The 17,182-nt window shown below is 44.0% G+C and overlaps 1 protein-coding gene across 3 annotated transcripts in view; it reads left to right on the forward strand.

Annotated features, from left to right (window-relative positions):
- DENND5B (DENN domain containing 5B) overlaps positions 1–17,182 on the forward strand; it is a 169,699-nt gene that overhangs the window by 134,517 nt on the left and 18,000 nt on the right. For all 3 annotated transcript variants that reach the window (XM_070410481.1, XM_070410479.1, XM_070410480.1), the window contains 4 exons: positions 2,728–2,809; positions 11,435–11,563; positions 12,169–12,290; positions 15,478–15,623. In XM_070410481.1, coding sequence (XP_070266582.1) covers positions 2,728–2,809; positions 11,435–11,563; positions 12,169–12,290; positions 15,478–15,623 — 479 coding nt within the window. The remainder of the gene's footprint in view (positions 1–2,727; positions 2,810–11,434; positions 11,564–12,168; positions 12,291–15,477; positions 15,624–17,182) is intronic.

The following is a 17,182-nucleotide window of genomic DNA, read 5'->3' on the forward strand; positions in this document are numbered from 1 at the left end:
AGTGTCCATCTCCCTTTGCCCCTTTTTTCTGTTGAAAAAGTAAAAATGCATTGGCATATACTCTGTAACACTTACCTCTGTTCATAGAAAATGTAGCTTTTCAGCCCATAAGACCATAACTAAAGTAGCTTACCCTAATTAGAAAAAATAAATTCCTAGGGGGCAAAATATATTTTTAAAAATATATTTATTTTTATTGATTTCAGAGAGGAAGGGAGAAGGAGAGAGAGATAGAAACATCAATGATGAGAGAGAATCATTGATCGGCTGCCTCCTGACGCCCCCTACTGGGGATCGAGCCCGCAACCCACGCATGTGCCCTTGGCCAGAATCGAACCTGGGACCCCTAGTCCGCCGGCGGACGCTCTATCCACTGAGCCAAGCCGTCTAGGGCCAAAATAGCCATTTTTAGGATGAAATGCTAGAAAGCCAAGCTCTGTTAAGGCTGGGAGGTAGAAACCTTTGCCTCTTGTGCCAAGTGAGGCATGTGAGACTTTCCAGCTGTTAGACAATAGCTGCTGGGCAACACTGGCAGCTGGTGTTGGCGGGTCAAATGTTGGGCGGTTGAGCTGGAGACCAGACACCCAGCTGTTTCCAGTGGCCTTCAATCAGTCAGTCGTGGGACCAGCAAAACTCTGAAGTCAAGGCTAAGAAATGCCGAGTGTCAGAGCCCCGTGCAGTCACTGTGCTGCACTGTCAGGTGCTGAAGGGCTACCGAAGCACAGATGAACATCAGCTAAATATTTTACTGACCCTTAAGAGGATAAATATAAGCCATGCAGCTTTTGAAATCAAATTATTGTCTGTTTGGAGGAATGGATTTTATAAATATTGTTCTAACACTTTTGATGATTTAGCCCATGAAGTTAGGAATTAAAAATATAACAGTGTGAAATAGATATAAACACATCAGTTTAAAAATGAAATATTTCATTACTGAGAAACAGTGTGTCCTGATTGTACAGAAATGAGCAGTTCATTGACTTGTCTGCTTTTATTTATTTTTTTTAATATATTTTATTGATTTTTTTACAGAGAGGAAGGGAGAGAGATAGAGAGTTAGAAACATCGATGAGAGAGAAACATCGATCAGCTGCCTCCTGCACATCTCCTACTGGGGATATGCCCACAACCCAGGTACATGCCCTTGACCGGAATCGAACCCGGGACCTTTCAGTCCGCAGGCTGACGCTCTATCCACTGAGCCAAACCGGTTTCGGCAACTTGTCTACTTTTAAATCCGGGTGGTTTATTTGGTTTGGTTTGGTTTTTCAAAAAATACTTTTTGTTTGCCAACTATTAAGCTTCGTAATTAATGCATTTTGAGATTAAGGAAAGATCCTCCAACTCCTTATAGAGTCACAATGGATTTAAACACTGATCTTTTTTTTTTTTTTCATTCTCTACAGGTTTCTTTTTAAAATCTTATTTATTGGTTGATTTGAGAGAGGAAAGGGAGAGAGAGAAAGAGAGAGACATTGATTTGTTGTTCCACTTATTTATGCATTCATTGGTTGATTCTTGTATGTATGCCCTGATCAGGGATCGAACCCGAAACCTTAGCGTATTGGGACAATGCTCTAACCAACTGAGCTACCTGGCCAGGGCTGAACACTGCTCTTATTAACATTCAGCCAGGATGAGCCTAGATGATAGATCATTACTCCTTCAAAAGCATCACTCTACAGGAGTCAGAGACACTATACAGAGTAAGAGTTGCTGTATAATAGAATAATTTTCCCTTCTGATATAAATGTAAGCTGTTCAGGTTTCCGAAGAGACTCACGAACATTTCACTTCTGTGTCCATTTAGATTTTGCATAGTGCGCATACTGTAGTTTGGATTCTGAACTTGAAAGTAGAAATTTACCAGCCTAGAGAGCCCAAACTCTCAGGTTTTCCTTTTTTTTTTTTTTTTTAATATATTTTATTGATTTTTTACAGAGAGGAAGGGAGAGAGATAGAGAGCCAGAAACATCGACGAGAGAGAAACATCGATCAGCTGCCTCCTGCACACCCCCCACTGGGGATGTGCCCGCAACCAAGGTACATGCCCTTGACTGGAATCGAACCCGGGACCCCTCAGTTCGCAGGCCGACGCTCCATCCACTGAGCCAAACCAGTTAGGGCAGATTTTCCTTTTAAACACTCTTTCAGAGTACAGTAAGTCCTCACTTAATGTCCTTGGGAGGTTCTGCATCTTGAAGTGAAATGACACATAATGAACCCCGTTTTACCACAGGCTAATTGATGTAAACAAGAGTTAGGTTCCTGTGGCATCTCATCAACGTTATAAAGCAACAATGCAATCTGAAATCCTGGTATATAGGGAGATTGTGTGATGGCAATGCATGAGCCCAGAGATAATTCACATGCTCAGTAGCTTAATTTATAGATACTGCTTTCATGTAATTATCCAGTTCGATTAGAATGAATAACTTTAGAAAATGACTGGCCATTATGGCCAGAATTTGCACACATTACATTATTTGCTAAGTGGGCTTTTATAATTCATTTTAAATTTACAAACGCAGCCCCAGGTGAACTGGAAAGAATACAGCCAGTTTACTGTATTAATAAAGTGACAACAATTTGATCTTTTCTTTTGTCTTCAAAATGTGTTCTTCAAAAGTAATTTTGAAGTATTTATTTATAGAATGTGAATCATATAGATTTTTTTTTCTTACTGTTACTTTTCTAATACTTTGCTGATATTTTTCAACATAGTTGCCCTGGGACCAGAAAGAAGAAAATCTGACTCAGGAGTTATGTTGCCAACTCTCAGGGTCTCCCTTATCCAAGACATGAGGTACGTGTTGTATGTGCTAGCAAGTGGTGGTAGCTGAAATATTATGGCTTTCACTTAAATTGCTCAAATGATTTTGGCTGTGTTTATTTTTGGCTTATGTATTCTCAAAAAACACATTTTTATAACCTTGTTTATTTTACTTTCACACTATTGTATTTTTCCTGACATTAAATCCAAGGGGAAACGCAACTGAAAAGAGTTTTAAAGTAGCCGTAAATTATTTTACAATTTCTTTTGTTCAGCTTTTTTAAACCTCCTTAAATACTTGCTACCCACAAATACAGTTAAAAAAAAAAAATCTGCAAATAAGGACAAGTTACTTGGCAGAAAAACTGTTGCCAAGCAGATTTAATTTGAAGCAAATGCAAATCTGAGAGTTACCACTTGCAGTTACTGGCCTTAGAAATCATTAGAAGGCATCAGTGTATCTAAGAAGATGTATGGAATGAGGGAGGCAGATGGTTTTTTCTTTGAAACATTTTAGGTACAATACTTAGTCAACTCTTAAAAATATGTGGGCTTAAAGTGAATATTATAACATTTATAACACTTGTAACTTTATTGCTTTAGTAATATTAATAGGATGTTTATTTGGTTGGTCAGATACTTGTGACTGAAAAGCATAACTGTTATGAGTGGCAGCATAGTAGAGTGGTAACACATCCTGGCTTCACCACTTACTAGCTGTGTGACCCCAAGCAATTTTTTGTAACTTTTCTGTGCCTCAATTTCCCATCCCTCGAATAGAGATTTAAAAAGTTACCTATCTTAAAGCAGTGTAATGAAATTTAAGTGAATTAGTCTGTAGTCTGTTACTGTAAAAAGTTTCAAGAAGTACTTGGCTCATAGTAAGAGCTCAGTAAATGTTGGTTTTTGTAATCTGAGTAAGTTCATATACTTATAACTTAACTGTTATATTCCTTGGTAGATGACATGTAGTTGTCCTCGTGTGGCTTATGATTCCTTTTGATGGCCAGCATAAGAGGAGTAGTTGTAACTACTGCTCACTTATTCCATTGACTGTTAGATCAATGAACAGTGACCTCTCTAGTCTAAGCCCCTAAAATTTCTCACCTGGATTACATCATGGTGCCCATATTTCTGTGCTTGCCCTACTCTGTCCTCCCCCTGGATATATGGTGATCTTACAATAAAGTCTAGATCACTTGCCCTGGCTAGCAATAGACTATGGGTGCACATCAGGCTAAATATGATCCTATATAACAAAACCCTAATATGCAAAGTGACCGACCAGGGGAACGACTGGTCGCTATGATGCACACTGACCACCATGGGGCAGATGCTCAGCGCAGGAGTTGTCCCCGGTTGGGGCCAGCAAGTGGGTGGCACTAGGCCACCAACCAAGACGGTGCCAGCAGGGGGCCCCCCCCCACCCCCGATTGCCCCACCGGTCACCCCACAGATTGGCTCTGATCGCTGGCCAGGCCTAGGGACCCTACCCTATATATTGGGAACTGTCTCTTAGATTTGAAAATTAAAACCTGGCAAGGCTACTCTAACACTGAAAAAGCAGGATGATGCAACAATGACATGCATGGACTCTGGCTTACACATTTTGTGATCAGCCCTGATTCTGACACTTATAACTGTGTGACAAAACCATTTACTTAACTTCTCTCTGCTTCAGTTTTTCCACGCATAAGTTGGGGAAAATGGTACTACTGCCTCAGAAGGATCATGTTATGTTCTACTTTTTATAATCAGGGCAAGAAAAATGTACCTGCCCATACAACAGCAAAATGCCTTTCACCTGTATGAAAAGTATGGTCACTGGTACATGCAGCATCCCAGATTATGAGAGGGATGTCCCTCGAGGGGCCCCGGATTGCGAGAGGGCACAGGCTGGGTTGAGGCCCACCCCCCACCCCCTCCAGTATAATCTTGGATAATCAATATTGGTTATTGATGTCCTGTGACTTCCCACTTAAGGGTACTTTGGCTTTTAATTTTCAGACTTTGTCTTATAAAAATATCTGAGAGACTCCCCCCTAAGTATCCTAAAGTGATGTTTTGGCCAAATGATAAATGCTTTTAATAAAACCTTGATTGATTGATTACTTCCAAAAGGTGCTTAGTAAGGTGGAAAGGCGTTGCCCAGAGAAGACAAGCTGACTTCCCTAACGTTTTATTACAGAAAATTTTAAATACAGCAAAGTCAAAAGATTTTATAGTAAACACATCCATATACCCATCACCTAGATTCTACCGTTTATGTTTTCCTATGGCTTTTAAAAAAGTTTTAATATATATATACACACACATACACACACATATCATAAAATTTACCATTTTAACCATCCTATATAATAAAGAGCTAATATGCAAATTTTCATCACACCATAATGGCACAGACACTCAACACTGAGGAGAGAGGAATGGGGACCAGCCAGGCTGCAGCCCGGGAGAGGGAGAAGCCGCCTGCCCCGCGGTCCTGGGTGCCTGCAGCTGCTGCCCAGGCGAAGTCACCGGCCCACGGTCCCCTGCAGCTGCGGCCAGCCCAGGTGAAGCCGGCCCGGGTCCTGGGTGCCTGCGGCTGGCCAGAAGGAGGGAAGCCTGGGTCCCAGGTGCCTGCAACCAACTGGAGCAGGGAATCCTGGGTCCCGGGTGTGGGGTGAGGTAGAGGCGATTAGGGGCGATCAGGCCAGCAGGGGAGCAGTTAGGGGCGATCAAGCAGTCAGGCAGAGGTGGTTAGGGGCGATCAGGTAGGCAGAGGTAGGGGCGATCAGGCAGGCAGGCAGAGGGCTTAGGGGCAATCAGGGAGGCAGGCAGGCAAGGAGTTAGGAGCCAGCGGTCCCGGGTTGCAAGAGGCAGTCGGACATCCCCGGAGGGGTCCCGGATTGGAGAGGTTGCAGGCCAGGCTGAGGGACCCCCCCTCCCATGCACGAATTTCATGCACTGGGCCTCTAGTTTTTACTTGTCAGTCAGTAGCACGAATACATTTGCATTGTTGTGCAACCATCGCCACTATCCATCTCCAGAACTTTTTTGTCAGCCCAGACTGAAACTCTGTACTCATGTAAACAGTATTCTCCCTCCCCCACAAGCCACTACTCTATTTTATGTCTCTATGAATTTGACTCTTCTAGGTACCTCATGTAAGTAGAGTCATACCTTTTGCATTTGTTTAATTTCACTTAGCGTAATGTTATTGCGGTTCATCTATAGCATAAATCAGAATTTCCTTCCTTTTTTAAGGCTGAACAGTATCCCATTGTATGTGCATACCACATTTTGTTATCCATTTATTCATCAATAGATATTTGAGTTGTTTCCACCTTTTGGCTGTTGTGAATAATGCTGCTATGAACATATGTATTTGAGTCCCTGCTCTCAGTTCTTTTCTGTATATACCCAGAAGTGGAATTGCTTGGTCATATAGTAACTCTATGTTTAATTTTTTAAGGAACCATCATACTGTTTTCCACAGTGGCTGCACCAGCCGTGGGCAAACTACGGCCCTCAGGCCGGATCCGGCCCATTTGAAATGAATAAAACTAAAAACAAAAAAAGACCGTACCCTTTTATGTAATGATGTTTACTTTGAATTTATATTAGTTCACACAAACACTCCATCCATGCTTTTGTTCCGGCCCTCCAGTCCAGTTTAAGAACCCATTGTGGTCCTCGAGTCAAAAAGTTTGCCCACCCCTGGGCTTCACCATTTTACATTCCCACATGCAATGTGCAAGTGTTAAGTTTCTCCACATCCTCACCAGCACTAGTTATTTTCTGTTTCGTTTGTTTGTTTGTTTGGACAATAGCTGTCCTAATGGGTATGACTTCCCGGTTTCTTATGTCATACATAGCCATAGGTCTTTTAAATGTTAAGCTAGAGTCTTCAGCTGTATAAGCTCAGATACCAACTCATTAGTAAACCAAAATGTAATTAGACTCTCAGATACTGACTCTTGCTAACCCACCAGGCTTACTTTAGACATCTAAGAGATATGGCGAAATAATGGGCTGGATCCACTCCTGTCCAGTTGTCTATGAAGCCAATTTATTATTTCCTTAACCGATGACTTGATATTCTTTCACTGATATGGGTAGGCTCGGGGGGGAAGCTAGATTAAAGTCAGAAGGCATCGTGCTCAGGAGCAGAGATGTGGAAGCCTGATCTTCCATCTTCGAAATAGCGATCCTGGTGCTCATGGGACTGATGTCATCTCAGAAAAGCCCTGCAGAAGCACTGCCCGTGTGTCTCTCGTTTCTCTGCTCCATTCTGCCTTTTTATTTATTGTTGTTCTTATTCGTGATATGTTTACTTTAGAATTTAACTCTCAGTGGACCAGCTTATTTCCCTATTTTCAAATTCTGGGTTAGTACTTCACGTAAGTCCCTAATTGCTATCTAAATGGTTGCTGTAGTAGATCCAAGAAGAACATCCAAGTAATATTCTAAATTCTGATTTCTTTAAATCTGGACAATTGAAGAAAAAGCGTATCATCTAAGGCTTGGGTAGTATATCTCTCTGAGCCCATGCTCTCTGTTGGGCACATGCCTCTGTCCTTACCTCATCTTCTCAAGTTTATCTCTTGAGGCAAGTACACTGGCAGTTTAGGGACTTTGGGTTCTCACAGATGTCGAGAGTCTTGGCACTGGACTGCTTAGCAGCTGTAAGGAGCCCCTTTGGCTTAGAATCTCAGACCACTTCCCAAGACTTTCAGAGTTGCCAAATATCACCAAATTGTCACTTGTAGAAAGACTTTTTGTTCGAATGAGAATGGCCGGGGAGAGCAAATAACTGGACTGATTATCTACATAGAGAAGAGGAGGATTATCGTGGTGTTACCATTATTACCACTTTTTTCCCAAAGTAGCTCTGCACATATCATCTAGCTGTTGGGCCTTATGTTCTTAATGACAAAATATAATTAATGATGCCGGGCATAGTAGAACATTATATGATCTAGGAGACTGTGAATACTATAATCGAAATATAGATATTCTGAATAGGTAAACGAATGAGCAGGATGTGAGTAAATCCTAGAAATATTCTATTTACATATAAAGATGGGGATAAGTTACTTAAGGGTAAATTGGCAAGTGACTTTATCTTTTTATAAATAATGTGTACACGTGTGCTAATGAGCATCTGGTTTTATTCAGCACTAAAACTGAGTAGTCATGATTGATTTTGTTACCCCTGGGAAGGACTATTTTGAGGAATTTTTATGACTGTACAGGATATGAGCTTATTCTAAAATTGGCTGATTCTTTTATTTCTCTAATAAATATTACTGGGGTTTGCTATTCATGCAGTAAAATAAGCACCAGGAAATGTAGATGACATTTATTTAGGTGCTGTCAATCTTAGAAATCATTCAGTTTGGGGAAACAGAGTCTTGGCACCAGATTACTTAGCAGCTATAAGGAGCCCAGGACGCACAATAAGAAGCTCATTCGAACTGGCTTCAGCAAAAACGGGGGATTTATTGGAGATATGTAAGGGTATCTTCCAGAATCCAAGAGCAAGAATTGCAGCTGGAATGGAAGCAGTCTTGTCATAGGTCACTCTGTCTCACAGGACGCAAATCCTCTCTGCTTCTCCTGTTCTCTCCCTTCTCTTCCGGCTGTATGGTGCACATGCTCGCCCAAGCCCTGGCTTTAACATCCTGTCTTATTTTAAGCATTCAGTGAGAACTCACTTGGTACTGATTCCCAGTTGCTGAGAGGAAATCTGATTGGCTCAGCGTAGGTCAGGCATGTGCCTCTGATCCAGTCAGTTGTGGCTGAGGGGTTAGGAGCGTGGTGCTATGGGTCACGGTGGCCCCGGAGTTGTGTCTCCTGGGTCTGTGGAAGGGGAGCTTCTCCAGGAACGAGAGTGCCAGAAAGAAGTGACTGGAAGAAAACGGGTGGCACCTCTAGAATCACACTTGTGATCTCTGTGACCTTGGGTGGGTCACTCAGTTTTCTCATCTTTACAGTGAAATAATGATATTCTCCCTCTCCCTGGTTATTGTGATGATCAGATAAGACAAAGTACATAAAAACTTCTTTAAGTTAGAAAGCTTTGTATCAAGGTTAAAAACTAAATCAAGTCTATAAGTTATTTAAACCACACCATGTATGCTTTTCTGTGAATTAACAGGCTCTATTTTAGAAATAACACTTGTATGATATTATTTATGCTGAATGCCATTATAACTATCTATAATAAATTATTCCAAACTAAAAAGAGATTAAAATGGTATGACTACATGCCCTGGCCAGTGTGGCTTAGTTGGTTGGAGCGTCATTTCGTTCCTGAAAGGTTGTGGGTTCCATTCCCGGTCAGGGCACATACCCAGGTTGCAGGTTCGCATCCCCAGTTGGGGGTGAGTACGGGAGGCAACAGATCTCTCTCTCTTGCTCTCGTTCTCGCTCTGTGTGTGTGTGTGTGTGTGTGTGTCTTTCCCTCCCTTCCTCTCTATAAAATCAATTTTTTAAAAAAATCACATACCACATATCCTCAGTGGAAGATTTAATAAAAAATGGTATAGCTACACAGAAAAACATTTAATAGAGTTGGATTAAACTTTAATAACACAACACATATAAATGTCTAAGCATAAAATTAGATAGTGATATACAAAGCAACAGAGCTGTCTTGTGGTATTTTTTTTTAGCTCCTAATATGTGCTGGGCCTTATAGGGTACAAAGAAGGATGCAAGGCTACTCAGAGGTATTGGGCTCCTTGCTTGTCCTCAGGGAACTTGGCAAGATGAGAAAAACATAAGCCAAGAGAAAATGATCAAAGTAGTAGGCAGTGCACAATACATGTAGCTTAGACTACAGAATTTCATAAATTAGAGAGGTCGTTGGAGGCTGTCACGGTCAAGGGAAGCGCTCCAGCAGAAGCTGGGATTCAGACATGAATAGAATCACAGAGGGAAGCAAGTAATGGAATGCGGCATCGCAGGAGCCACTGCTGTGACAAATCCCTCCCCGCAAAACACCAGCCCAATGCTTTTATGATGGGAATGCTGATTGCCACCTAAATAAAATGGTTTCGTTTTATGTGCTCCAGTTCTCCCCATTTCCCTTAAGCACAGATTGTTTTTCAAATTATATTTTCCACTTTGTCATTCTTCACCTACCATGTCTGCAGGTACCCGTTTAAGGCCAGCATGACACTAATTTCAGTAGAGTTTACTGTTTTAGAGTAGGAAGGTATGTAGGGAAACATTAAGTACTTATCAGCCTCCATATAGATTCATTTTCAGTGAATTCATTTTGAATTAACTTGGTATTCTTGGATCATGGAAGCTCAGAGCCCGCTCGGCACTCACGGGGTTCCATGTAAATACTGTCGAAAGTTAAGTGGTAAACGCCTGAGCATTGCCCCAGGTCAGCCGTGTCATCCTTTGGAGAATGTCAGTAGGGCTGAGGGACAGCCAGTGCTGTTTCAGGAGATCACCCCTGGGCTGTCAGGGCTCAGCACTGCCGCTGCCACCACCAATAAGAACCAGGCTCCAAGGGGGGCCTGCATGTCCCCAGCTTTCTCCCTCATGACCATACATAATGGTATTAGCCCTTTAAAAATAAGTGCGTCATAAATCTCATTCACACTTGTTCACATGCCACCTCTTTAGTGTGTCTGTGTGATGTGATGTAATGCTTTACGTCTTGTTTATCAAGAGTGTTTGATTATAAATCAGCACTTAGGATCGAGGGCCTAAATGTTCCGATCCAAGGATTGAGAGAGAGGGAGAGAGGGAGGAAAAAAGAGAAATGTGTGCGTGTGGCAAAATAAGGCTTTAGTCCTTATTCTGAAAGCATAGAATCATCAGACAAAAGGTTTCCTTGCAATATTTATTACAGCTAGGATGAGTCATTTTAGATTAAAAAAAAAATCAAAGGCGGATCAGAATCACAAAGACCTCAGTGACTCACTGTGGTGGTTTTACAATCGCCCCTCCCGTAGGCTTGTCCTTCCTGCCTGTCCTTCGTTCCCTTAGGAGGAAAGTCATTTAGGATATAAACACAGCCCTGTGGGGTTAGCATTGACTTCTACATGAATACCAATTTCCACATGTATGTTACATTCAACTGGCGTGTGACCACACAGTGTTTCTTTGTAGCCACACAGTTTTTCAAGTCTTGCAAATTTTTTAAATGTTGAATTTATCAATGCAGTACAGCATGTCTGCTGATGCCATAGGAAGTAAGATTTCATCTTTCCCATGTGTTGTCTAGGGCTGCTGCAAATAATTCAGTGGATTAAATTTGCGGCAGATACTTTGTTAAACTATAGAATAATTATTTTGGATAAAAACTTGAATGTCAGCCCGTTTAGTTTATTTTCCTGAGAGTCAGGAATCACCAAGTGCCAGTTTATCTGTGAAGCTGAAAGAACATAATGAAACATTAAAGGATGAATGGGTTTCACATGTTTTGTTTATCTTAAGATGTAGCCTGTATGCTTGCATTTTAAGGATCATCCTGATGTGGGGCTAGATTCATAACCAAGATAGAACCTTTGAAGGTTTAATCAACATAAACTGTGTCTTACCTGTTGCTTCATTTAAGTATACATGAACTTTCCTGTGCAGAGTGCTGCAACCCTAGGTTCTTCTCCAGTTCTTAGGATCTACATCTTTTCTGTTGCTGCTGTTCCCTAGGCACATTCAGAACATGAGTGAGATCAAGACTGACGTCGGGCGAGCTCGGGCGTGGATAAGGCTGTCTCTAGAGAAGAAGCTCCTGTCCCAGCATCTCAAGCAGTTGCTGTCTAACCAGCCACTCACCAGGTGAGACAGGTTGAGGTCTTTCGGCGTCTAGGACCTGTGTGCTTACAAAGCACCGTGCAAAAGTTGACAAACTGTAGTTTTGTTTTTCTTACGTAACAAGGAGTCCGGGGCTAGGCGGTTCCCCGTGCCATCCTGGACGCAGGCTCTTTGCCCCTCCTCCTGGACAGCCTCCTACAGTATATGCTGATCACCTATGGTTACAGGACAGCTCCTCTTGTAAAATTAATGAGTCAGAGGGTTTGACTGGTTTAAAAGAAGTGTTACCAACAAACTGCTTTCCTGAAACTCTCAGTCCCACTGTCTGGGAATAGCTAGCTATTCATTGCCCCCCACCCTCGTCAGCACTGGTCAGCACGTTCTGATCTCTATTAGTTTCGTAGACAAAATGGATTTGTGGTTTGTCCCCCCCCCCCCCCCGCCCCCCATTGAATTACTGATTAGGTTAAAAATGTTAACTATCTACATGTTCATTTTTGAGAATTGTCTGTTCTTTCCAGATTAGAATTTCTACCCAGTTTGTCTAAGCAGAGGTGTTTACTCTTCATGGAAGACATGATGAGAAATAGCCTACATTGTTGTTGTGTGCTTGTCCTGCTCTTTCCTAGAAAGCTCTATAAGCGCTATGCCTTTCTGTGTTGCGAAGAAGAAAGAGAACAGTTTCTCTACCATCTCCTCTCCCTCAACGCTGTGGACTACTTCTGTTTCACCAGTGTCTTCACCACCATCAGTAAGTCTGGGGAGCCGCTGTTCAGTGAAGAGTTGCTCGGGCGACAAATGGAATAAGGTTCATATTTTTTAAAGTGCGACATACCCTAGTACACTGAGGTGGACACTGTGACGCCCCCTCCCCCTCTCCTTTAGGAATAACGGGTCCTCAGCTCTCGGCCCTGTGGGGAGGGAGTGCCGCACCCCAGGGAGCCCTCCTGCCAGGGCAGCCTGCTCTGATGGTCAGAGGCTGTCCCAGAACTCGCCATCTGGCCATCTGGCGTCATCACGACAGCATCACAGCTCAGCCTCTCCCTCCACCAGGCCTGCTTTCTTCTCTCACATTGATCCCGGAAGCAACATTCTGGTGCTGATTTCCGACTCAGGGTCGGCCTCCCAGGAAACTCAGTCTGCAACAGGAGTGGGATGGACATGAAAAGGGATATATTTCTAGATCTTACCCAAAACCCATAAATTCAAAGAAACAGTAGGTGATAAAAATAAACTTTTCTACCTGAACATCGTTACTCTGTGGTGATTCTGAAAGACTTCAGGATCTTGCTGGGGAGTGTAGGCTGTGGAGGGAGGAGATGCTGATGGGTTTGGATGAGCTGAATTAAAGCGTTTATTTTCTTCACCATTGCTGATTCTTACTAGCTGTGGGTCCCCTTTCCTAGTTTATAGACTTTTTACTTGTATCAGTTTGGAGTTATGTTCAGCTGCAAGTTTCAGAAACTTGCAAAACAGTGGTTTAAACACATTAGTAGTTTTATTTTTCTTGCATAACAAGAAGTCTTGTAGTGCCATCATGGACATGGCTCTTTTTTTTTTTTTTCCAATCCTCACCTGAGGATATTTTTTCCGTTGATTTTTAGAGAGAGTGGAAGGGGAGAAGAGGGGAGGGAGATAGGAAGGAAAAGAGAGAAACATTGATGTGAGAGAGTCATGTCAAATGGTTGCCTCCTGCACATGCCCCAGCTGGAGCCAGGAGCGAACCTTCAACCGAGGTACGAACCCTTGACCAGGAATCAAACACACGACCCCTTGGTCCTCAGGCCAAAGCTCTAACCACTTGGCAACACCGGCTAGGGCTTGGACATGGGCTCTTTGTCCCTCTCCTCCTAGACAATCCTCAGTGTGTGCTCATCACCTCCTGGTCACAGGATGGCTATTCTCAGTCCACCTTCCAGCAGGAAGAAGGACGGAATGCCAAGGAAAAAGCGTCAGAATCTGTGCTCAAAAAACATAATTTTCCAAGCAGTCACCATAAACATCACTAGCATTCCACTGGCCAAAATCGTGTAGGTTTTTTGTTTTTCTAGTCTCTGCTAGAAGCAGACAAGGAACACTGGAGTTGAAATGGTTATTGAGCCAACCTATCTGGGAAGCTACTATTCATTTATTAGGTCATTAGGTTATTGCAGGAATGAAAAGCTAAAATGTTATATACAATTTTGAAAGAGAAGAAATAGGACTCCTAGAATCCTCCTTATATCTGCAGATTTCTCTTCAGCTAAGAAAGTCTTTCAATTTGAGGAACTGAGATACTTCATGAAAGAAATATTCTGAGTTTAAATAATGTTACTTTTTACACTTGATGAAATCACTGTGGTGCATCTGCGGGCCCTCTGCAGGCACAGAACTGCTGGCCCTTTTCTTGCAGCTTTTCTAATCCTGTCAATGAAAGAAATTAGAGAAACCTCTGGTGCCAAAATAGTCTCGCGCTAACCTCTTCTGCTTTCAGTTCCAAAACCGACTTGATTCTTGTGATGACTAAAACATGCAAGTAGGGCCTTTCCTCTAGCATTTCCTCTCCTTCGGCCAAAATAGACAGACAGACGGGGAGGTGATCCGCTCCACGTGAAGAACGTGGTCTGTGTAAAATCAGGGAAACGAACCGTTTGTCCCATTCATGTTCCTCCCATAAGAATGCACTGAACCCTGAGTCCGTATGGGGAGGCGGCACCTGGGCATCTGGCCCAGTAAGTGTTTCTCTCCTTCCCGGTACATCTTTCAGGGAGGGCTTCTCATACGCCCTCCAGTAACCGAGTGAGCAGAAATCCTAAGAATACCAACAAAAGATATGGACTCTACCCTGCGTTTGGCGGGGGGGGGGGGGGGGGGGGGGGGGGGGGAGGACAACGTATGGCTCTGAAGGATAAGGACGTGCTACTGTGTTTGAGCCGCCCCCATTTTTTAAAGGAAAATGGAGGGGGCGTGGTAATGCCTGACTTATTGTGTTCCCACATTTGAGCAAAAGACAGTGGTGGGACAGTGACACCTAGTGGTGTGCCTTTGAAGAGCCTTCAGAAGATGAGGGTTCCCACAGCCGTTTCCACATCTTAATTCTTTCCCCGAGGCCCCTCCGTGAGTCATGAGTCACCTTCATAGCTTTCCAAGTTGTTGTTTAAAGACCTTACGTTGTGTCCAGAGTGGCGGTGCCGTTGTTCATTTTTCTCGGCTTTGCGTACTGAGCTGTGAAATTGGGATGGGAACCTTTGGAAGTGCCATGCCTTAAAGCACTGCCCAAGACAGTCAGCAACAGGGATGCTAGCCAAGAAGTCATTCAGCCCCTTTTTCATATGAAACCAGCCAGGAGCCGTGCTCATGTGTACTCGGTTTTGAAACAAAATTAATAAAAGCGTTAAAGCAATGAAAACACTTTACAGCACTGTTAGTGTTCATGTCCTCAGGTATTCCGGTGCTAATGCCTGAGACTGTTTATGAATGCACGGGGATGTATATCGCCATGGTGATACGCATGCCATGCACACATGGTGGTGTATATGCTGGGGAAACCACCTCAGGTATCAGGACTTAGGGCTTACAAACTGGACCACATTTTTCTAAACTAGGAAGGGTTATGATCTCATCTTTTTGTCTAAGTACATCTTGATCATAAAAAGTGAATTGTCTGTGGCCCTGGCCGATGTGGCTCAATTGGTTGAGCGTCCTCCCAGGCACCAATAGGTCGGCAGATCGACTCCCATCAGGGCACGTGCCTGGGTTGTGGGCTCGATCCCCAGTGTGGTGTGTTCAGGAGGCAGCCAATCAATGTTTCTCTCTCTAAAAATTAATAAAACATATTTTTAAACATATATGTTTAAGTGACTTATCTGTGAAAGCCAACAGAGTTCTTAATACATGTTTGTTTTGTTATCAGGAGAATTGTATTGTAATTTTTAACTAATTTCAGCATTTCCCTCCAGTGATTCCGTATAGGTCGGTGATCATCCCCATCAAGAAGCTGAGCAACGCGATCATCACCTCGAACCCCTGGATCTGTGTGTCGGGAGAGCTGGGAGACACGGGAGTGATGCAGATCCCCAAAAACCTCCTCGAAATGACCTTTGAGGTCAGTCCCAGCAGAAAGCGTCATATGTAATTCCACACAAGGATTTCAGTTTCACCTTTTCATTTTCCTTGAGTCAGATAATACACAGGCACAGTCAAGCATGCAGGATCACTTCTGTGGTCATGTACCTGTGGGCAAGTTGTCGTAAACACGCTAATTTGTTTTGTATCTTGGTTGTAAGTTTCATTGTTAAGCTCTGCTTTCCTACCTGTGACGGTGCACTGGGGCCTTTTCCAGTCCTGGTCCAGGACCCCGAGCCTTAGCACTCAGTGCTTTCCCCACAGCGGTCCTCGTCCTCACTGCAGACGCTCCCGCCTGACCCTGGCCACAGGGACAGGAGAACTGCGTCCATGCTCATGGCCTGCAGACCACGTGGTGACATTTGTAAAGTGATTTTGTGAAAATACCTTTCAGTGTCCTCATTCAGGTCTGGCTTGGGGAAGTATTCCTGCGTGTGTGAGCTCACAGGCAGGTAGGGCCCGGCATGCTGGAGGAAGCCAGTGCCTGCTCTGAAAGGAAGTGGTACTAACTGAGCGCTCTGTTCTCATGTTCCTTGCGGCCCAGGAATAGCTCTCTCCACACAGAATCCCATTTGGGCCCTATCTACCCAGTGAACTCACAGCCATCCTATCTAATAAAAGAGAAACATGGTAATTAGCGTACGACCGCTACCCTTCCCATTGGCTAATCAGGGTGATATGCAAATTAACTGTCAGCCAAGATGGCGGCCGGTAGCCAGGCAGCTGGAAGCTAACAGGAGGCTTGCTTGCTTCAGTGACAGAGGGCTCCAATGTTCCCTGCTTGCCTTGCCGGCCTCTGAGCTGGCAGTTTGAAACTTTGTAACAAATATAGAAACTAAACGAAACCCCAGAAACCAGCTTTCAGCCCGCCCGGGATCTCAGAGCTGGAGATGATACAGTGTTTCAATTATAGAACCCAAACAAACCAGATACCTGCTTTCAGCAGCGGAAGCCTCAGAGCTAGAGCCAGAGCTAAAGCTGGCCCAGAATTAAAAAAAAAAAAAAGAAAAAAAGGAGCAGTTGGGAGCTTCAGTCAACCATCAGCTTGAAAGCAGCCCTCAGCCCCTCACCCAGACTGGCCAGGCACCCCAGTGGGGACCCCCCACCCTGAAGGGTGTGTGATGAGCTGCAAACAGCCATCATCCCCTCATCCAGGCTGGCCAGGCACCCCAGTGGGGACCCCTACCCTGATCCAGGACACCCTTCAGGGCAAACCAGCCGGCCCCCAGGCCTCTATCCTATATAGTAAAAGGGTAATATGCCTCCCAGCACCGGGATCAGCGGAGCCGCGAGGCCTCCTGGCACCGGATCAGCGTGACAGGGGGCAGCGCCCAAACCCCCTGATCGCCCTGCGGCTCTGTCTGTGACAGGGTGCGGCATCCCAACCCCCTGATCAGCCCTGCTCTGTGTGTGACAGGGTGCGGCGCCCCAACCCCCCCATCCCCCCGACCATAGGCCCTGCTCTGTGTGTGACAGGGTAGAGCCATAACCTCCCCATCGGCCCTGCCCTGAGTGTGACAGTGGTGGCGCCCCAACCCC

This window comes from Myotis yumanensis, unplaced genomic scaffold, assembly GCF_028538775.1.
Source record: "Myotis yumanensis isolate MYYU_CA2020_CCGP unplaced genomic scaffold, mMyoYum1.0.hap1 SCAF_3, whole genome shotgun sequence".
NCBI lineage: Eukaryota > Metazoa > Chordata > Mammalia > Chiroptera > Vespertilionidae > Myotis > Myotis yumanensis.